The 22,727-nt window shown below is 38.7% G+C and overlaps 2 protein-coding genes across 11 annotated transcripts in view; one reads left to right on the top strand and one right to left on the bottom strand.

Annotated features, from left to right (window-relative positions):
• LOC132114692 (F-BAR domain only protein 1-like) overlaps positions 1-1,158 on the top strand; it is a 41,767-nt gene extending 40,609 nt beyond the window's left edge. For all 4 annotated transcript variants that reach the window (XM_059522964.1, XM_059522963.1, XM_059522962.1 and 1 more), the window contains one exon: positions 896-1,158. In XM_059522964.1, coding sequence (XP_059378947.1) covers positions 896-924 — 29 coding nt within the window. In that variant the 3' untranslated portion in view covers positions 925-1,158. The remainder of the gene's footprint in view (positions 1-895) is intronic.
• A 909-nt stretch (positions 1,159-2,067) lies between these two features.
• LOC132114691 (DNA-binding protein RFX2) overlaps positions 2,068-22,727 on the bottom strand; it is a 41,453-nt gene continuing 20,793 nt past the window's right edge. For 3 of the 7 annotated variants that reach the window (XM_059522955.1, XM_059522954.1, XM_059522956.1), the window contains exons 2-18: positions 20,490-20,602; positions 19,772-19,861; positions 15,216-15,295; positions 14,606-14,870; positions 13,162-13,236; positions 11,700-11,881; positions 9,834-9,953; positions 8,979-9,100; positions 8,742-8,860; positions 6,211-6,323; positions 5,822-5,979; positions 5,609-5,706; positions 4,693-4,842; positions 4,378-4,586; positions 4,061-4,214; positions 3,207-3,249; positions 2,068-3,111 (exon numbers count right to left, since the gene is read on the bottom strand). In XM_059522955.1, coding sequence (XP_059378938.1) covers positions 2,987-3,111; positions 3,207-3,249; positions 4,061-4,214; positions 4,378-4,586; positions 4,693-4,842; positions 5,609-5,706; positions 5,822-5,979; positions 6,211-6,323; positions 8,742-8,860; positions 8,979-9,100; positions 9,834-9,953; positions 11,700-11,881; positions 13,162-13,236; positions 14,606-14,870; positions 15,216-15,295; positions 19,772-19,861; positions 20,490-20,594 — 2,208 coding nt within the window. In that variant the 5' untranslated portion in view covers positions 20,595-20,602 and the 3' untranslated portion in view covers positions 2,068-2,986. The remainder of the gene's footprint in view (positions 3,112-3,206; positions 3,250-4,060; positions 4,215-4,377; positions 4,587-4,692; positions 4,843-5,608; positions 5,707-5,821; positions 5,980-6,210; positions 6,324-8,741; positions 8,861-8,978; positions 9,101-9,833; positions 9,954-11,699; positions 11,882-13,161; positions 13,237-14,605; positions 14,871-15,215; positions 15,296-19,771; positions 19,862-20,489; positions 20,603-22,727) is intronic. The other 4 variants (XM_059522959.1, XM_059522958.1, XM_059522960.1 and 1 more) reach the window with 2 other exon arrangements.

The following is a 22,727-nucleotide window of genomic DNA, read 5'->3' as shown; positions in this document are numbered from 1 at the left end:
GTTATTAATGACATAATTTAGATTTTTGGGTGAACTATCCCTTTAAACTAGTTAAATTAAAATAAGTAATGTTGCTACTAGATGAAATGTGTGTGTGTGTGTGTGTGTGTGTGTATGTGTGTGTGTGTGTGTATATATGTATATGTACACATATGAAACCTTATTTTTGTATATATACATATACATACATATATGTATGTGTGTATATATATATATATATATATATATATATATATATATAAATACCGGTATGTGTACATATATACACACACACACAAACAAACACATTTGTTTTTGTGAAAAGTGGGTTCATCCCATAGGCGTAATGGTTTTTATACTGTACAAACTGTATATTCTATCGCCCTTCACCAACCCTACACCTAACCCTAACCCTCACAGGAAACTTTGTGCATTTTTACTTTCTCAAAAAACTTATTCTGTATGGTTTATTAGCGTTTTGAAAAATGGGGACATGGGTTATGTCCTCATAAATCACCCTCTCCTTGTAATACCTGTGTCTTACCCATGTCATTATAGAGAGTTGTGTCCTGAAATGTCACAAAAACATGCCCCAACCCCCCCCCCACACACACACACACACACACACACACACACACACATTTCAGCTGGTATCAACATAATACATGTATTACATTTTAGCGTTTTAACATTTATTTTATTTCGAGCAACTATTTTTTTTAATGATTTTGGTTTTAGTCAACTATAATAACTATAGTCAAATATTAATGTTATGATGTATGATCAATGAATGGTATGATTTAAAAATTGTTCTATTTTTGCTGTTTTCTTGAAATAGCAACTCAACTCAAGACAGTCATAATGATAACAGCATGATGTCACTCACAGATCTGATATCATCTGAATTGTTTTCCAGGAAAATACATGGCTGGCTGTTCTTTGTGAGCGGTGATGGTGACTGCTTCATTTCCACAGAGGCACAAAGTTTGCACTTTTTAACCCCCCTGGGCTGCTGGAACTTTTTCACCATGTTGTATATACAGTGTGATGTGTGGGAAACCACTAATACCCATGATGCATTGCTCTAGGACAAGAATGCACTGGAATTAGGGACCACAATCAGCCTCTACTTTTATCTGTATCAAGTTTGAAGAACTGGATGTATACTTTTCATTTTTAGTGCAAATTTGTGAATGAGTAAGTATGAAGATGAACAATGGATATAAAGTTCTGATATTTACAGAATGTATGTACCGGTATGTTGAATATTCAAGAAAGGTTTAATATGAAAAATATGTCTATTTGTGTCAATTATAACACAGCAAGCATCAGAGACAAAAGTGGTTTTCACAAATTTATTACACTTTTTACCAGTACAAAATACAGTCAAACTAAGCAGTTGAGGCTTTATTTGATAAAAGATTTTTTTAAAGACACAAAAATAAGGTTTCATATAGTGAGAAGAATTGCATTTACCTCCATAAAAATAATCCTTAGCCAGAAGCTTTAAAACAGCATTAAAAATTTGTTTTTTTTTAAAATACACTGAGCAAATTCCCTTCCCAAAAGCACACAACAGGCAAAGAACCATGACAGGGTTAAAGTACAGAGTGAGAAAACATCTGCCAATCACTTCTCAGAAACAAACACAAAGCTAGTAGAAATGAAGTTTATCTTTGTAAATAGCAGAGAGGGACATGTAGGGTGCCCATTACGGGCCGCTACCAGGCACCAGTAAAGATCCCAACCGGGTTCAGCACAACATCATCAAAAACAATTACGAACATATCCTGAAAATGACATATCTCCTGAAAATATTTCCAGCTTTACGTCAGCCAAGTGGGCACACGGTTTCCATTACAAGCGTGAAAACTAAAACATCAGATGTACAGCACCAGGTGATGAGACGTATCTGTAAGAATCTGCATATTCTGTTATATGTCTATTTTGGCTTTTCTACATCTTCTAAAAAAAGCTTTTAGCAATGTAGCTTTTCCTTTTTTTTTTTTTTTTTGCTATTACATTTACACAATATCTACTTAAATATATATAGGAAGTTATTTTAATCAATTATAAAAAAAAAACCAGTTCCAGTTACTTCAGAAGGCCTCACACACAGGTACGTTCAATATATCAACTAGGCTCTTTTTAACAACTAAGAATTCATCAAAGAACTATAAAACTAGACCAAAAAGTGTCACATACCAGTTTTCATAGGACCTGCTCTGTTTGGGTTCATCTAAAACAGAACAATATCCATCAACACAGTAGGTGTATGTACATCCCGAAGCTTTCGAACGAGAACGGGGCGCTTTCAGAGCAACCGATCAGACCAAACCAGGTCAAATAATCTCTTTTATAGTGATTTTTATCAAATGTAATAAAAGTTAGACATTAATTCGTTAGAACTAAAAACTGTTGAGGTATAGACTAGACATCTCTTATGGCCGGGGTTTATCTACAAAACGGTTCTCCCTCCATTTCGGCATTGAAAAGGCTTTGCATGTGCGTCAGGTTCGGGTCGACGCTGCGGTGCAGCTGAACGGGCAGCTCTGGGGTCAGCAGGTTGCATCTACGCCTGAGGAACCGCGAAGAAACGGCCGTGGCAGAAAGTCTAAAAATGTGACCGTCTTTAAAAGGTGCTTTAGACATCTGAGGTTCTGAGACGATACATTCATTCTGTGGTTAGAGGCACAGCAGAGAGAACGACAGAACGAGAGAAATCAAAGAAAAAGACAGTTCTGTTCTAGTGTTTCTTTTCTCATCTAAGGCACTGAAAGAAGACTATGGCACATGAAAAAAAACCATAATCGCAAAACCGGCACGTTCTTGTTTCACAGTCGTGGAAAACCTAAAGGCGAGAGAGAGAGACACACACTGACCCTAATCAGACCTACGTACCCTCAAGATAAAGAACAACCTCACAGATGAGTTATCTTTGCCACGTCAGCCTTTCGAGGTGGTCCTGCTGGGTCTGCGGTGGTCTGGGGTGAGGCTGACACTGCTCTTAGATCTCCTGCAGGGAGGGACTGATCTCGATTCGCTCTCTCTTCACCGCCGGCTCGCTCATGCTCCTCTCGCTCGTCCTCGACATGTCTCCATCACTGGCCAGATCGTCTGAGAACGAGGCCTCTGGGAGAGGAAAAGAGAGGGAGGTTGGATACAGAGCAAAGGAACGTTCAAAATGAGACAGAAACGTAAGTTTGGGTTGGCATCAAAATCCTTACCTTTCTCCATAAGTGACGGCATCATGGAGCTGAGGTCACTGAACTGAAAATGTCAAGACGACATTAAAAATTAAAAACCAGACCTCATATTTTCATGTTGGATTTTCATATTTAATTCCATTTTAGAAGCTATTTAGTATAAATGATGATCTAAACAGAAATTGAAAAAATGTTCAATAATTTTTATTTTTTTTTTGAAAATTATTCATGTTTACACAAATCAAAAGTTAGTGTACCTCATAACCAGGAAGAAAAAAGTGTAAGGTAATACAATAATTATTAATTATATATAGAGTAATATATATATATATATATATATATATATATATTTTTTATCATTATTGGGATGGGTGGATATAATATTTATAATTATTATTATTTATGTTAGGTATTATTAATGATTATAATTTATTATGTATACTTATTAAGATTCATTATAGAGACTGATGGATGGATAGATAGACAATAATAAATATAATTATTATTTTAATCACTGTATGTATATAGTGAAAATATCTATTGTAAATATGTAATTCTCTTGCATTTAGTATTATGTTAAATGCTAGCTGAGAAATTAGCCTCAGCAAAAGTATTTAGTCATTTTATCCCAAAAAAGTCTGAAATGTAACTTCGACACCATGCTATTAAACACAATACATAATTTGAGCGGGACATTTCAGAAAAACACGCTGCTGACACGTGTATATATGCTCTTGGATATTATTTAAATAAAGTCCCTGAAAACACACTTTTCAGGCCCGCAATATTTTATTTTCAAAACCCGAGCGTGAAGCGTCAGATTCATGTGTGAAGGTCTGAAACATGAAACTGTAAAAGCAGTCAGATCTCCTCACCTCCCCCATGACCGCGATGGGCGTTTCTCCGGTTGCCATGGCAACACGGTGCTCTACCAAATAGAACATGTATTCATCATAAAGCAGACGGATGAGGTGGAAGGAGCCGAAGCTGGCAGCCGAGCGCAGAGTCAGATCTCTGATCACCATGGAGCTGAAACCAGGGCAACAGAGAGTTTCATTACAAACCAGCACAACAAAACCACAACCACATTAACAGAAGACAGATCTCTTCAGAAGATCAGTTAAGAGGCCTAATGAAACTGAACTGAAATAAATGCAATGGAAATTCCGCATTATTCTAAAGAGCCTTATACCTGTAGAAGGACCACTTGAGCAGGAACTGGCGTGCGGCGCGGGGGAAGCTAGTACTGCCCTCATAGGGTTTCAGCACTTGGTTGACAACGTTATCCAGCCAGACGGCCCACTGATCCAGAGAGCTCTGCTGCTGGAGGGTCACCTTAAAGTCTTGCTCCAAACGCTGGACGACACTCTCGTCACACTGGCACACCCAGGACGCCTGCTCCTGTGACAAACACACACACGCAGAGTGAGCTGAGCAGCACACACACCTTACACTTTACATCCATGAACCTGAGACAGGAGGTCAAAGTGGAGAGAGAAAGAGAGACCTGCACGTTAGCAAAGTCCACTCTGTTGAGGTCGCTGAGCATCTGGTTGATCTGGGACGTGTTCTGCAGGACGGCCCGCGCTGCCTGGGCCAGGTGATTCAGGGATGTGTAGCGGCGCAAGGTCTGTGCAAATGCACTCACTACTGCAGCCTGAGCAGATGACAAATATTATGAGCATTAACACACGAACATATCTAATCCTTACATCCTGTATGGTAAGAGTCACCAAGGTTACACTTAAACATACACTTTCATATTGTCACACTTTCATATTGTCAGAAGCATAATCCACAAGCATACACGTTAACCTAACAGCATATGTAATATACACTACCATTCAAAAGTTTGGAAGAAATTATTTGTTTTTATTTTTGCAAAGATGCATTTGATCAAAAGTGATAGTAAAGACATAGCGTAACAAGAGGTCCGTTACAAAAAAAGCAGTGCTTTTGAATTTTCTATAAAATCAAAAGAATCCTAAAGAAAAAAAAAACAGCACAGCTTCCACTGTTTCAACATTTGTGATCAAGTAACATTTCTTATTATTATCCATTTAGCATGGTAGAATAATTTCTGAAGGATCATATGACACGGAAGATTCAGCCCTGCCATCACAGGAATGAAAGTAATTTTTTTAATAGATTTTAACAACAGTTTTTACCGTACTGCTTAATTCACATTTGAAAAAAAAGCACGTATGGAATATAATTAAAATAGAATTTTGGAAATGCATTTAAAAATAGAATTTCGAATTTCTTTCACAAAAACAAGATATTGAGAAAAATATAAATTTTTCATTCTTTTCAATTTTTTCAGAATTTTTGGGGGGGGTTTAGAACTTCTGCTTTCTTAGAATTGTGTCTGATTTGGAGAACTCTTTTCGGCAGATTGTATCCTTTCAGCAACGCACACATACCTTAGTGCGGACAATCTCCTGAGGGAAGTCACTCATGGCTGAGGTCAGCCACCCCTCCAGACTCTTTGCGAAGTTTCTGATAGCTTGAGTGAGGGTGCCTGCACGATCACATTTCCCATCAGTCATGCAAACAAACATTCTGCTTACAGTCCAGCAGCAACACTGACCCAGGAACAGGTCACAGTAAGTGTGTGTATAAGAATAAATACTAACTGGGAACAGGCCGCAGTACATCAGGGATGAGGATCTCTACCAGTGCCTGATACAGGATGTGATCACAGCTCCTCATCCACTGCTTGATTGGTTCATATTTACACAGAGCGATCAGCTTCTCTCTGGGGAATGCTCTGATGTCCTCCACATCCTCTTCACTGCACAATACACAAACACATAAATTTATTCAGACAGCAATCCAGAGAGATCGGAGTCTCAAATGTACATAAACAGCGACACTTACTTTATTTAATTACAAATAAAAATACACAAACGTGTTCCATTTTTCCAATCAATCTATTAAAATAATAGATTATCATTATTAAAGTATAGACATTTAAAATACATTTATAAGACATCTATAGACAAAACGTGAAGTATGAAGGCACCTGTTAGGAATTGTAGTGGCTCCGTCACAAGATGGCGCTGTTGAATACCAAAACGTCTGCCACAGCTTCTCTATGAGATGGAACTGCAAGTTCATCACTACGTCCAGAGTAGCCTGATGGAAAGAAATCAGGTTTAAATACAAAATTTGAACATACTTCCATGCATAAAAACATTCAATCAGGAAACCGGATCCTCGAGATACTTCAAATGCATGTCTGACATCACATACCACTAGAATACCTCGCAAAACAAATAATGTCAGAATAAAAACACTGATGTGTGATGTCAGCTTCTCTGTCAGTTTCTTGTATGTTTTATAGTTTCTATCTTGAGAAGCTCCTATATAAGTTATGAGAACATTAGTGAGATGAGTGTGCTCCTTCATTACGAGTGTCTTTCTAGATGATCTCAAGTACGGCCCACTCACGACATCACCGCCCCTCTCACAGTTTAAATGATGAAAACAGCCAGTACTTAATCAGAAGCACCCATCTTAAAGGCAATCCACCTTCTTATATAAACAGTTTAATTGTTACACAACACAGTCCTCATGCATAAACTACATCTTATATTTGGTTTTATGTCCAAAAAAGGAAGTTCAATCTGCGTGGTGAGCATGGTATTTTAGCAAACTGTGACACGCAGAAACAAAAGTAAGTGCTGGAGCTTCATTGAAGAGCAGAAGTGAGAGTGTGGTGAGTTCAGATGGTGTTTGTCTCAGTGATTCACACTCGATGAGGACACACTCTTGTATCCAGTTACACAGCCCCCCCACTCATCCTCCTCTCACCGGTCACATGCTATGTTTTGGCTTCCTCAGCCAGGTCACCATGGCAACCTTGTTTACCGTTGCCCTGGCAACAGTTCAAACACAGCACTCCAAAACAAAAAGAGAAAATTATCTTTCCCGGACAAACAAGCTTTCTTACCTTAGTCGAAAGAGGGGAAATCATTACAGTCCTGCTTCTAGAGGACAAGTTGATGATTTTTAAAGTGTATTGCATATGGGAACTTTGAATCATTCGCTAGCTCCACACTAGACAGCTGCTTTACAGAAGAAAATCAAGTTAGAATTCGAACTGAATGCGAGACTGACATTGTGAGACTTTTTTTCTTGTTTAATACTGTAAAGCTGTGTGCTATAAATCAATCTATTGTATAAAGCTTTGTATAAATAAACGTGATGTGACTGGAAGAGCTGGTGCAAACTCATGCACCTCGCTATGATCAGATGCTTTCTTAATCGCTGTTTTCTCAACTCGGTCATTTTTGTTGTGCATCTATTTCGTTGTTGAGAGGAAAGCGCACAGCACATAATTACATATTCATTTAAACTAGAATTTAGAGAAAGCTGAATTACAGTCTCGCGTTGCATTATTACAGGCTCTTACATTAGGTCATGTGAGATCAAACAACTATTTAAAACAAAAATATTTATAAACAATTATTTATTGCCGATAATGTCAACTAATTGTTTCCACCCTAACCATGAAATCTCACTGGTTCAAAATCTCACTGCACATACTGTAAATGTGTATTAAACATAAAATATGTTCTGTTTGCCTGTGATTGTGTTGTGCTGAACAAAGTTTCAAGAGAAGAAATGAAGCATACAGAATACAGAAACTTCATGAGTTCATGATTTATGTGGCAGAAATTACACTCTTTCCTTTTATGTTTTACCAGTAACAAATAAGCTTATTTGTCAGGAGCGAGGAACACACAAAAACCCCTAGCTGGACGGTAAAGATCCTGCTGGATAAAAGGTTAATTGGGAAGACTGAAAACTTCTAGTCTGAGGAATGAAAGAAGCCCAGGAACAAAAAGTTGAGCAGTGGACAGGGAGGGACAGAAAGAGAGATGGAGAAAGAAAATAAGAGCTCTAACATGGCAGAAATGACATTAAAAGTGAGAGCTATTAAATGAAGATGGGTTGAGTCCATGTGTCAAAACACTGAGAGCAGTGCTACACTCCGACTGTAATGAGACCAGCCGCATTCTGAAAGTAAAACTCAAGAACATGTCAAACTAGAAACTCCGTCAGCAAAAAGTACGAGAGGGGGGTGGAATACTAAGAATGAGGCCATCAACAGCAGAGAGAGGGATTTTTCTTTTCGCACAGTTCTTCATTGTCTGCTGCTGAACTGTTGCAAGCACAAATGAAGGGCCATTTATTCTTCCATTAAAACACACTGAAACTGAAAGTAAAATTTGAGAAAGAGGATGGTGCAATTAAAATTAGTACTATGAATTGATTATAATATTTACTTTCCTTTCTGGAGTGTGATGAAACAAAACATTTTTATTATGGGAGATCACAGGGCAGAAATCTAATTTTACAACTCAAAATAACTATTACAATAAATATAATTCTATTGTTCTATTTTACAATATTTCAAAATGTAATTTATTCCTGTCACATGATCCTTCAGAAATCATTCTAATATGCAGATTTAGTACTCATTATCACACTTCTTTTGTCTTTGACTTAAAAAAAAAATAATAATAATTCCACACCAGTGTGCAGTACCTCACAGTGAATCCTGTAGTTGCTCTGTAGTTTCTTCACATCGCTTATGCTGATTGGCTCAGGCAGAGGACAGGAGCCCAGATCAGGAGAAGGGAAGGAGGGCAGGACGTGAGAAACATCTGCCAAAAACACACACATAGCAGGCACACTTAGAGTTGGTTGTGCATTTGATGTTTTTGTTGTGATATACATGTAAATTAAAAATCGAATTGTTTAAATCTTTTGGAGAAAGTTTACCAATGTACTGCTGGTGATGCTGGCTCTGTGCCGCCACGCTCTGCTCAGGGGTGCTGGCCGGGTGCAGGGAGCCGCTATTCAGACTGTCCCCCATCCCATCCATCTTGTGAAAGGGCTTAAACCTGGTTACAGGAAATAGCAACAGGAGGAATAAATGTAGAATTTACAACTGGGGATTGTAGGATATGACTAAGAGGACTGAAAAAAGCATTTTCCATCAGGGTGTCCATCAGAGCCAGTGTCCAAGATGAAGCTGTTCTGTGCATTTCTAAATACATTAAAAAAAAAAAAAAAACAGAAAAAAAAAATTTTGACACTTAAATCTGAGGGCATCCTGGATGTGACCATGATGTTTGCAAAAGAAGAACAACAACTCAGTATCTCTCTCTCTCTCTCTCTATCTATCCATCACTCTATCACTTTTAGTTTTGGTTATTTTAGTATATCACATTTAAATGAAAACAAGAAATGCTGACTTGAATTAACTGAATTAAAATAAGTCTGAATTTTAAAAGTGACAAAGGGTTTTTTATTTTTAGTTTTACTTATTTTTATTATTATTAGTAGTAGTATAGTTTTAATGAACTATAATAACCCTAGTCTGAATGGAGAGAAAACTGGGCCATCTATTCAGCCAGTGTGGCAATCAATTACATACTGATTTAATAAATCAAGAAAAAAACAAAGCAAAAACAAACTTCTAGCAGGGTCTTAACAACTGAGTGAGCCACAAACACACCCACACACACACACACACAAACATATGCAGATCGGGATGGCAAGGAAGAAGTGGCTGGCATACGAGATAAAGATTGAATGCAAGTGAGAAGGAGAGAGAGGGGATGCTTATTTCACCTCTGTTTCTGATGGACAGGCTGTTGTCTCATTGCCATGTACTGCGTGTCCTCCTGCAAGCGGTTAAGAGGTGAATCCGGCTTCAGACGAATACCGTAATAATGATATTTTGAGTTCCCCCTGAGACAAACACATACACACACAGACACACAAAATAAGCCATCACATTTTTTATTCCAGCAACAACACACCACAGGTCGAGACTGTACGTCATTTATTTCAGTCCATCAGTAAATCCACTCAATGTTCCTCTCTGTGCTGCTGTGGTTTTGAGACTGGATTGCGCTTTTCTTTTGAGAGTGGATCAGCTGTTAAAGGGTTAGTTCACCCAGATAGCAAAATTATGTAATTAGTAACTTACCCTCATGTTGTTCCAAACCCGTAAGTCCTCCGTTTATCTTCGGAACACAGTTTAAGATATTTTAGATTTAGTCCGAGAGCTCTCAGTCCCTCCATTGAAGCTGTGTGTACGGTATACTGTCCATGTTCAGAAAGGTAAGAAAAACATCATCAAAGTAGTCCATGTGACATCAGAGGGTCAGTTAGAATTTTTTGAAGCATCGAAAATACATTTTGGTCTAAAAATATCAAAAACGCCGACTTTATTCATCATTGTTTTCTCTTCCCTGTCTGTTGTGTGAGAGAGTTCAAAACAAAGTAGTCTGGATATCCAGTTCGCGAACGAATCATTCAGTTCACCAAATCGAACTGAATCGTTTTAAACGGTTAGCATCTCTAATACGCATTAATCCACAAATGACTTAAGCTGTTAACTTTTTTAATGTGGCTGACACTCCCTCTGATTTCAAACAAACCAATATCCCGGAGTAATGCATGCACTCAAACAGTACACTGACTGAACTGCCGTGAAGAGAGAACTGAAGATGAACACCGAGCCGAGCCAGATAAGAAGAATCGAGGAGCTGATGATACTGCGCATGTGTGATTCAGCGTGAAGCAGACTGACACACAGAGCGCATTAACTGAACTGATTCTTTTGGTGATTGATTCTGAACTGATTCTGTGCTAGTGTTATGAGCGCGGGTAAACCGGAGGCTTGAATCAAGGGCAATCATCGCAAATGACGCCATTACGTCGAGCGCAAAAGAGCCGGTGAACCGTTTTCTTCAACCGGTTTATTGAATCGAACTGTCCGAAAGAACTACTGGTGATTCGAAAACCGACGCAACCGGTTCTTGACTCGTGAACGAGTCAGTCTATTGTTCGTTATCTGGCTCAGCTCAGTGTTCTTCTTCAGTTCTCTCTTCACAGCAGTTCAGTCAGTGTACTGTCTGAGTACATGAATTACTCCGGGATATTGGTTTGTTTGAACTCAGAGGGAGTGTCAGCCACATTAAAAAAGTTAACAGCTTAAGTCATTTGTGGATTAATGTGTATTAGAGATGCGAACCGTTTAAAACGATTCAGTTCGATTTGGTGAACTGAATGATTCGTTCGCGAACCGGATATCCAGACTGCTTTGTTTTGAACTCTCTCACACAACAGACACGGAAGAGAAGACAATGCTGAATAAAGTCGTCGTTTTTGCTATTTTTGGACCAAAATGTGTTTTCGATGCTTCAAAATATTCTAACTGACCCTCTGATGTCACATGGACTACTTTGATGATGTTTTTATTACCTTTCTGGACATGGACAGTATACCGTACACACAGCTTCAATGGAGGGACTGAGAGCTCTCGGACTAAATCTAAAATATCTTAAACTGTGTTCCAAAGATAAACGGAGGACTTACGGGTTTGGAACAACATGAGGGTAAGTTATCAATTACATAATTTTGCTATCTGGGTGAACTAACCCTTTAATGTAGTTTATAGATTAGCTATAATTTGGGGCGCAGTCTGACCTGGTGCCAAGTCGGCGTGTGCGAAGGCCCATGAAGACAGATCGGATGAGTTTGCCAAAAGAGGCAGCATTAACCGGATCCAGTTTTTGCTCCTGACAGTGTCTCAGATAGTGGTTATACAGAGAGCTCCGCGGCAGACTCACACCCTCAGCCGTCTCATAATTATCCAGCAGCCACTGCAACTGTACACACACAGCCAATGAATAAAACCTATCTAATCAAGCAAGCTTAAATTCTTCAGTTTTCCCCCACAAAATAAAACCATAAACAAAACCACACATAACTGAACACTTCTTCATTCATACTGAATATTCATAATGAACTGACAACACCCTCATATGATCAAGATTTTTAGTGAATAAATAAAAGTTTATGTTCCTCACACAAAGCTAATGTATTGTATATTATTCAAAATTTCTCATTTTCTTTTCTACAGAAGAAAATAAGTCACAAAAGATAGGAAGTGTTGTTTTAGCATTATATACATAAAACAGTATTTATCCATATTTTTGAATTGGCTTTTAATTTTAGATTTTCTGATTTCTGATTATTCAAGTTTAAGTTTTTATTTAAATGGAATTGTGTTTTTCTTTATTTTTATTTTTATAGTGTTTATGTTATGTTTTTTAAATACTTCTTTTATTCTTATTCCAGTTTTATGGTAATTTTACTAATAGTAATCGTCATTTCAGCAACATTTCTAATGTTCATTTAGAACATTCACAGAATATTAATAGAATGTCCGTAATATTTAGAATATTATTAAAATAAGAATTTTATTTTAGCTTTATATCAATTAACAAAATCAATTTAGTTTCAGTTAAAAATAACAACACTGGAACAACATGAGCTAATGAACTAAATGACAAAACGGAATAAAAAAAAAAATTAGCTGACTGAATTATAAGATTTGGTCAAAAGTTTTGTAAAAATGCAAGGGGTGGGGTGTGTGCAGAATTCTTGCGCAACACACTGATAGCAGCGTTATGTCAGTCTCATCTCAGGCCTCTCGCAAGAAAAGGATATTTGTATAAGTGTAAATATTCATAGCCTTAAGTTAAGCTCCAGTCTACAACAAGATAAATAAATGCGCAGCTCTCAAGAGCACAGAGCCACTTCAGACTCCAACTGCTTCAACTATTTCTACATGGATATGACTCCCCTGGCAATTTCAGGTTAACATCTAAAATCTGTAGATATAAATTTGAGTCTTTGATATTCAGGGATAGATCTCACACATATAAATAAACATGGTGATCCCTGGGATGTTAACTAAATCAGTGGTGTCATGTAAATGCAGGGTGTCTGAGGAGACCCAAAATACACAGAGCGAGGGGCTGTTCTGGAAAAAGCATGCTCACAGCAGCACTGAATAGCAAAGTGAAGAGGCAGGCAGGATGAACTAAGCCTTTTTTTTCAGGATTTGTTCCAGTTTCAATAGTTTTTTCCCAGTTTGACTTACATGGCTGTTGAGCAGGCTGCTTTTGTGAGGGGCAATCCCTTCTGACTTTTGGAGGTTTTCAATCGCCACTTCAAGCTGAGGAAAAGTAGGAGCATGCAAGACATAAAACGGGAAGGTGGAATGTTGGGGGGGGCAAGAGGGAGGGAAAAAAGAAAAGGAAATCAGTCTGTTAGCTGAGGCCAGACTCTGAGCATTACCATTACAGTCTGTCAGTGTTTGCAGCCACATTCATTATGGGTGGACAAAAAGCATGCAAATGTGAGGAACTCGGAGGCTTATACCACTCGGCCTTGGTCTCGGCCTCATATATGCTAATGATCTGCACACACAGGGTGTGAGGTCAGGCGACTCTCAAACACATGAGACAAACTCTCTAGCCACTTCTGAAATCATACAGTTAGCGGGGTTGTGCCCCCTGCAAACACACCGTCACATTTAACACGTGATGCTAAAAAAGCAGATTAAATTTGACTCTAATAAACATGTTTTTCTGCAGGTATTAGCTTGAAAGGAGGATATAGGTTTCTGCTATTGCATTCATTAACCAGGATTGATATTTGTTCCATAGTGGGCATGAAAAAAAAAAAAAAAAACATTTCAAAAGTTAGAATAAAGAAGCCTGAAAAGAGATTGAGGGGAAAAGGTTAAAGGAGAAGAGAAAGATAAAGAGGCAGAGGGAGAAAGTTTTGGCGGAGTGGGAAAACTTATTAAGAGAAAGAGGGAGACATGGAGAAAGAAAAAAAAAACAGGCATCCTTCCAAGACTTTAAAATGCTCCCGAGGGCCCTTTGCCAAATGGTAATGAGCCCCAGGGTTTGCTTTGTTTCTGAGGCCACTCAAGATGCTTGAAAACTGCTAAAACAAGGCAGTCGCCTCCTTAAACCCTGTCCCTGCTTCCAGCCCACCTCATAAACTAGCAAACTGGAAAAAAGCTGCACTCTGATGACAGTGTGTGTCATCTCTTCTCTCCTGAGTATTGGTAAGGGAAAAAATGTGTTTGCATGATAAATCTGTGACGTTACGGTCTGACAAATTCACATAATAGCAAAACACTTTGGTCTTAAGCAATGAACTGTAAGTTGAGCTCTGTCAACATCATCTGTGACATATTGCGGATTTCCACAGAAAGTCATTTTGACTCATCCTTCAATTTGTAAAAGAAAGAAGCAATTCTAGAGGAGATCCAGAAATGTACTCTGCTGCAATGCAGTGCCCCATAGACTTTCTTAGCTAGTGTAATTATTGTAAACACAATTTTCATTGGATTTTATAAACTGAGGGATGGGTTGAATGTTTTTTTCTATGTTAAAAGACATGAAAAGTACATTCCTGTTACACATCATCTAAACAATAAAACAGTGTTATTAGACTATGCAAGTCTAAAAACGCCCCTTCCATGTCAGTAGTGGACCAGTCTTGAAGGATTTCAGCACAGCGAACCATACCATTGCGGATGAAGAGCGTGAGGAGTGAGAGGTGTGATGGCGGCCGCTCTCCATCCCACCATGGATCAAGTAGGCACTGCCGCTGGAGATGATCTGACTGCTGCCCACGTCCATGGCGATTCCCACCATGCTGTGAGTGGGCACTCCACCAGCAGAGGAGACGACAGTGGTAACCTGAGTACCACCTGCTTGAGAGTCGAAATAGGTGCTTCCACTACCCTGTCCGTACAGCTGGGAGTCTGGGTTGTACGAGTATGCAGTACGACTGAAGGAAGAGATAAAGACAGTAATGTTTAGTTTCATGTAATTTTAATTTTCTTTTGATTTTCAACAGTCTTTAACAGAAGTTAGATTTGATCTGGACTGAACAGGCATCTTTCATGACCAGTTAAAGAGGCCATATTATTTACAATTTTGAAGCATTAATATTAGCTAATTTATTCATATTTAATTAGCTAATTAACTACACAGTGGACATGAACATTCACAAAAATAGACAGAAAGCTGCTAGGGTTTTCAATATTGATATAGTCTTCAGACTAGATATTACAACACACAGCCAGAAATGATAAAAATCCATATTACAAAAAAAAGACTGATAGGTGCTTACATTGTGCCATTGGGGTAGACGGCCTCTCCCCCCTCCACGTACTGCACCTGGGACTGGTACACATGCTGAACCTGTTGGACCTTCAAACACATACAAATCAGACTGGAGCTAAATAACCACCGCATGAGATTTGAGATGTACTAATGCAGATTCTGCAAGAGAAATGAACAGCTGTATGCAGGCTGCAGGCAGTAGGGGGCAGTGAGCACAAAGCTTCACCTCAACAATCAGAGGTGCCCTGTCAATCCAGGAAACTACTTATTAACATATTAGTCTCAACAGCCCAAGTGTAATGTGCGTAAAAGTAAAGCATGTCTGCGTTTCTCGCTTCTGATAGTATGCTGGGAGTATGAAAAGCACATGGGCAGCAATATTCAATTTGGAATGTAATATGCAAAATGATAATGCAATATGTAAAATGGCAATGCATTTCTGTATTTACATTAACATTTTCCAATACATTTGTGCAACGTATGGTGCAAAATGAAAATGAAAATTAAATTACATAATTTTCATTTGCCATTTCTCACACTAGTTTTAATATGTAAAATTAATACTAATTTTAACGCTTTATAAGTTGCAAAATTAAAATGAAAATGTATTACAGAAATGATTAGATATGTAAAACATGTTCAAGCAAAAACTGTTGCAAAATTATCATTCAAATGCTATTTTTCTTAATTGCATTAACACTCACAGTCAAGACACTTACGATTGCATTTTCATTCATTGTCCCGCAATGAATGTAGCAAAATTCAATGTGCACATTGAAAATGCATTCCAAGACGATCACGTGTCCGCCCCCTCCCGCCATGCCAATCACTGCGTGAACAAGGCGGGGCTTGCAGAAGGTCAAGAGACTCAAATCTCAAGAAGAGGATTCAAGTGAGAGGACATGGACAAGACAGTTGGTCCATGTACGTTTTGATCATTTCAGTTTATGGCTTCAATATTTCATTCGCACTTGTGGGCGGAGCTGAAACGCTGCTTTCATCTGATTGGTCGAATCGCTCCACCTTCAGCTCAGTCTTTTCATTCTTTCAGACAGAATAAGAGTCAGTGGCAGTGCGGCACGGTAATGCCTGAAACCACCACTCACTGTAAATTAGCATAATATTTGAATCAGATGTAGCTGGGCACATAATTTGTGCTGCTGCGACTTGCAAGAGACCCCATTAAATTATTTCTAGGTTATAGTATTGTATAAATATTGTCCCACTGGTAAAAACAGTGCAAATAGTTCTGTCTCCTTGGATAACAGTGAAGTGGAAATAAATATAGTTACATTTATGAAATAAAATTAAATAAGTCTGGCCAGTTATACAGCAACACGAGTCAGACGAGTCTGAAGATCTGAGCTGAATTTGGTGAAACATTAAAGTTCTAGTCTGTGTCAATTACTCTCATAATAAATAATAATAATAATGTTACACGTATTTTTTGGACTATAAGTCGCACATAAATATAAGTTGCATCAGTCCAAAAATACGTCATGACGAGGAAAAAAACATGTATAAGTCGCACTGGACTAAGTCGCATTTATTCAGAACCAAGAAAAACATAACCGTCTACAGCCGCGAGAGGGCGCTCTATGTTTTCAGTGTAGACTACAGGAGCACTGAGCAGCATAGAGCGCCCTCTCGCGGCTATAGGCTGTAGATATGTCAAATTAATTTTGATAAATAAGTCACACCTGACTGTAAGTCGCAGGACCAGCCAAATTATGAAAAGAAGTATTATAGTTCGACTTATAGTCCGGAAAATACGGTAAATATATGTTGTCTTTCTCAAGCCCAACAAAGAAGACTTAAAAGAGAAACATCATTCAATTTAGTATTTAATAAAAAGAAAATTACTAATTTAAGAAATGTAACTACATTAATTTTCACAATTATTTATTAATGTCACACACCAGTGGGGGACTGGGACAGTAAATCAGGCCGGCAATTTGACTCCACCCCAGGCCACCTCTGTTGCTGCAGTCACCACCACCCAATTCATGTGTCCACCAGACTGCTAAACTCTTTGGCTCTTTCAGTTGTTTGAATTGGGTTATACTTAAAAAATAAATCAAAATCCTTAGACTGTGGACGGGCAAAATAATCAAATGAAGTATCAAGAAGAATCAAGGCATTCACTGTCTCTATCATCTTTCCCTTAATCCCCCTCTCTCTCACTCACATTGTGCACATTGAGTTTCTCTGCAATATGAAATTAGCACTTTCAATAATCTATATTAATTATGCAGCCATCAGTTGTATGTCCCAATGATCACAGTCCTACTACTGATGACCTTATAAATCATAAAAGCACATATTTTATAGTATAGCCAGCATGTTAAGTTTTGCTCATAGCTTAAACTTTACCTGAAGGTTCCTGCTCTGACTCAAAAGCTGAACTGTCCACTCCCTCTTGTTCAACAACAGGAGCACTAGCAGCACTAGTGCTACTGTTGCTTCCTTCGTCACCTTCAAAATAAATAAGCATTGTCCACTAGGCTACATATTGTAGGCTAGAAATGGAAAATATATTTCTGGTCAATTTTGGCACTAAGAAAATACTGTATCCCCATATGTAAAACAGTGTGCTAGTTTGACATTAAGATTCTCTTTTAAAACATCTATCATTATATACATTTGTAATATATATATATATATATATATTTTTTTTTTTTTTTATAGATTTTATCTATTGTAAGTCGCTTTGAATGAAAGTGTCCGTCTGCCAAATGATTATGTAAACATTAGGGTGGAACAGTTCAACTTTTTCACAGTTCGGTTTGTTTCACCGTTTTAATGTCTGGGAATCCAGAATGCGCATGTATCAACAGAAACATATATTATTTGAACCCTGTTTGTTTTACGTGTTATTTATAGTAAACCATATTACAGATGCTTTGTCAGATTTAATTTGAACAGCGGTCTCAGCGCGTGCCGAACCGTGTGTGGAGAACTGAACAGTTCGTTTTTTTCAGAGAACCGTCCCATCCCTGGTAAATATAAATGTAATTCTGACCGACCTGCTCCCTTACTGGCGAACATGGCTGGGATTTTGCAGCAACTTGCTGCGTCTGTGGCCAGGTCTTTTCTCCTTTTTATACGTTCTGTCTCTGCTCCTCCTTTGCGTTTACGCTCCATTTTTTGCGCGATTTTCTAAGATAAAGCCTGTCTATAGCCAATTAGGCAGTGCTTCGCTGATGTTTGGTCATGTGGTGGTGTCATTTTCACTCCGCGATCTCCTGATTCGTAGATTCATTAGACCGTCAATTAATTCGCAGTTGCATACCAGCCTACTGCTTGTCAGAATGATCGACTGCACAGCGGCAGTCGGCAGGCCAGAATGACCGTCAGGCCACCGGGAAATGTCCCGGTGCTCCCGATGGCCAGTCCGCCCCTGTCCCACACACATACCTAGTGCCTTATGACTTAAAAGATGAGAGTGGTAAATGTTACAGACATGGAACTGTTCAGTCTATTATGGATTTTTATTTCCACTTCACTTTTATCCAAAGAGACAGAACTATTTGCACTATATTTATCAGTGGGACAATATTCATACAATACTACAACCTAGAAATAATTTGCAGGTCGCAGCAGCACAAATTATGTGCCCAGCTACATCTGATTCAAATATTATGCCTATTAACAGTGAGTGGTGGTTTCAGACATTACAGTGCCGCACTCGCACTGACTCTTATTCTGTCTGAAAGAATGAAAAGATCGAGCTGAAGGTGGAGCGATTCGACCAATCAGATGAAAGCAGCGTTTCAGCTCCGCCCACAAGTGCGAATGAAATATTGAAGCCATAAACCGAAATGATCAAAACATACAGGGACCAACTGTCTTGTCCATGTCCTCTCACTTGAATCCTCTTCTTGAGTTTTGAGTCTCTTGACCTTCTGCAAGCCCCGCCTTGTTCACGCAGTGATTGACATGGCTCGAGGGGGCGGAGACGTGATCGGCTCGGAATGCATTTTCAATGTGCACATTGAATTTTGCTACATTCATTGCGGGACATTGAATGAAAATGCAATCGTAAGTGTCTTGACTGTGAGTGTTAATGCAATTAAGAAAAATAGCATTTGAATGATAATTTTGCAACAGTTTTTGCTTGAACATGTTATACACTATCTAATCGAATCATTTCTGTAATACATTTTCATTTTGCAACTTATAAAGCATTAAAATAAGTATTCATTTTACATATTAAAACTATGTGTGAAATGGCAAATGAAAAATATGTAATTTAATTTTCATTTTCATTTTGCACCAAACGTTGCACAAATGTATTGGAAAATGTAAATGTAAATACAGAAATGCATTGCCATTTTACATATTGCATTGTCATTTTGCATATTACATTCCAAATTGAATATTGCTACCCATATGCTTCCATATGGGAGAGAGAGCATGATGGAAAGACAAAGAGCGTCACGAGAGAGTGAAAAAGATATGTAGAGAAGCAAAAGATAAGACAGAGGTGTTATGGGTCCTCAGGATGTGCAGTGAGTGTGCACGGCTTGATTGACTGTCCTGCGTGTGTGTGTGTGTGTGTACCTGCTGAGGAACCTGTTGTACTCTAGGCACTGGCAACTGCTGCACCTGAGCTCCCTTCTGGGAAGAGCCAGTGGCCTGAACTAACACACGCTGCAGGTGAGGGACACACACACACACAAATGTACAAATTTGGTCAGGTGCGTAATTTTTTCGATGTTAGAATACCATTATCTCAGTTTAATATGGAAAGAGAACTGAAGTAAACCCTTTTTGTGGCAATTTCTGTCTCAACCAAAAGTGTGAACTTGGGGTGGGAATACCTGTTTGTCCAAATAATGGAAGATGGGTGACAGGGTTTCTTTGTTGCATCAAAATTCACACAATTACACTCAAAAATGAAGAGAAACCACTGCGAAAGATCTTAATATCTTGAGAAAGGTCACTGGAAAGTTTTGTTTCTAAAAGTGTCGTCTTTGATCCAAACTCGATTGTTAGATACAAGGAGTCTATATTTCATTCTGTGCTGGTTTTCGTCAAATCCTCTACAGCTATCCAGGGAAATCTGATGCTCTCCTCAAAATATTTATTATATAAAGACCGGTTTCTTTGGATGTGTATTTGATCCAAACCCAACAACTCCCTCAAGGAGCACAACGCAAAGTCACTGCTAATCATTTCAAGTGACTTTGACAGATGAAGGGTGTGGGTGAGGAAAAAAATTTTCATCGCTTAAGATGGATCCAGTGCTTAATGATAAGCATCTTTAAAGCCTGCTTACCTGTTGGGAGGCGGGCACAGGCTGAACCACTGGTGCCTGGGCTGAAGTGGACGTTCTCAGTGCCACAGTGGATGCCGTCTCTGAGCCGCCCTCTGACCGCTGCATGGTTTCTCCTGAGAGTGCGGGAGACACAGAGAGAGGAAGTGAAAAATATGAAAAGGAAAAAAAAAGAGTCGTTGCTTCCCAATTTCAGTACTATCTATACTAAACACTCTGTACGCGAGATTAGAATTAGCATGTCAAAATCATTGTACCTAGCAAAAAGTATGCCAAAAGCCTGTTTACTTCTGCAAGTTTATGACTTATAATGGTAGTTTTGCTGTTAGTTTACATAGTTTTAGTATGACGTTGTTAATTATTAGGCTACATTCACACTGTAAATTTTGAGATTGACAACCGCATTTACTTAACTGTTACAGGTGTGAGTCTTAAAATGTCCCGTTCACAAAGACAATTTACAGTAGCGTCTCGAATACTGTCTGTAAGAATGTGCAGCGGGAGTCAAGACCATATTCCTTAGCAGTAACCATAGCAACAGTGACCAAAGTAAAACCAAAGATGGCGACGTCCACAAAACTTATAGTCTAATCACTTACTGACATGACAAGAGTCCAATCGAGCTGCAAGTTCATCTGTCAAACTTTCATTAACCGACAACAGATTTTATATTTTGAATAGCGAGCGGACAATTTGAGTCGTTTGTAGAACAAAAAACTGACGGGAACGGCTCCGGTGGAGACTGGATCATAAGCCTTGTTCAGACTGTCAGCCCAAATCCGATTTTTAGATAGATAGTCTGAATGGCAACGAACTACATGAAATCCGATTTGTGCATATACGTTTTGAGCTACATTCATATGTGGTTTGGAATCCTATTTCCACCTGTTTCCATCTGACCTCTTAGATCGGATTTAGCGTAGCTTTTTCACATTCTTACGCAACATAAAACATAAACACGCCATTTTTTTTTTTTTTTTTAAAGATAATAAATGTCTTTGCAGAAACAAGGTTTTGTTATTGCGAACTGTAAGTCAAGTGAAAAAAGACAATATACGTACTGCTAGTACACTCACCTCTTTGAGTGTTGAAACAGCGGAGATGGCAGCACAGAATGAAGCCGCACATTCCAGCTTCCTGCATTTCTTATGCTGCCTCATAAGACGAAATCCATAATAATAATAATAATAACCCAGCGTGACAGCAACATTTTGTCATGTCGTAAGGAAATGTCTGTATTGCAAACTGTATTGCTGTTATTGTTGTTTTTAGCGTAGACATAACAATGAAATGGCATTGCTATAGTGATCAAAACACATTCAGTAAAACAAAAGATCGCTTATGGACATATAAATCGGTTATGGTTGCGATACACTGTGTGGACAGTCAGTTATTCAAATCAGATTCCATCCGGATATGCACAAAAGTCTGAACAAGGCTATAAACTTTAAGATGACACAGCTCATTTATCTGTCACTGTAATGCTGCGTTTCCACCGCAGGAACTTTACCCAGGAACTAGGGACTTTGGCCTAGTACTCGGTGTGTTTCCACCGCAGGAACCAGGAACTAAATAAAGTTCCGGGTAAGAAAATGCCCCTCAAAAGTACCTGCTGACGAGGTGGTACTATTTCAAAGTTCCGGAACTTTCGGGGGCGGGACCTGGACGCTAAACATCCTGATTGGTTGAGTTCACGCAGCATTGGTTGAGTTCAACCACCATTTATTCGGATCATTTTCAAAATATTACTGTTATTGTGTCATGAAATGTAATTTTAAAAGTATTTCAGGTGAGAAAGTAGTTGTTTAAAACACAAATCTGTGGTTTATTTATAAAGACAGCACCTATTTAAAAATGTTTTTCGCCGATCTCTGAGACTGTGAGCTCCACGCGATCAGCAAGAGCTCAGTCCTCATGTATCCAAGTATCTCATGTTATCAAGTACACTGCTGTTTACAGATTTACCGGATTTGCATCGTCGTGGACATCACACTCCCGAGTAATATGTGCAAAGTCTGAACTACCAAGGATGCAAGTCCAAAATCAGCGTACTTTGTATTGAGAAACGTGCGCAGACCTACGTCACCAGACTATTTGCCTAATCTTCACGGTACTTTAGACTGCCGTGGAAACACAGAAAGCAACAGGTCTGGGGGGAAAAAATTCCTGGGGAAAAAAGTTCCTGGTACAATTGTTCTGGGTAATTTCGTTGGAAACGCGGCAATAGTGACAAATGGAGAC

The sequence above is a fragment of the Carassius carassius genome, chromosome 34 (genome assembly GCF_963082965.1).
Source record: "Carassius carassius chromosome 34, fCarCar2.1, whole genome shotgun sequence".
Classification (NCBI taxonomy): Eukaryota; Metazoa; Chordata; class Actinopteri; order Cypriniformes; family Cyprinidae; genus Carassius; species Carassius carassius.
This window is presented reverse-complemented; position numbering and strand designations above follow the sequence as displayed.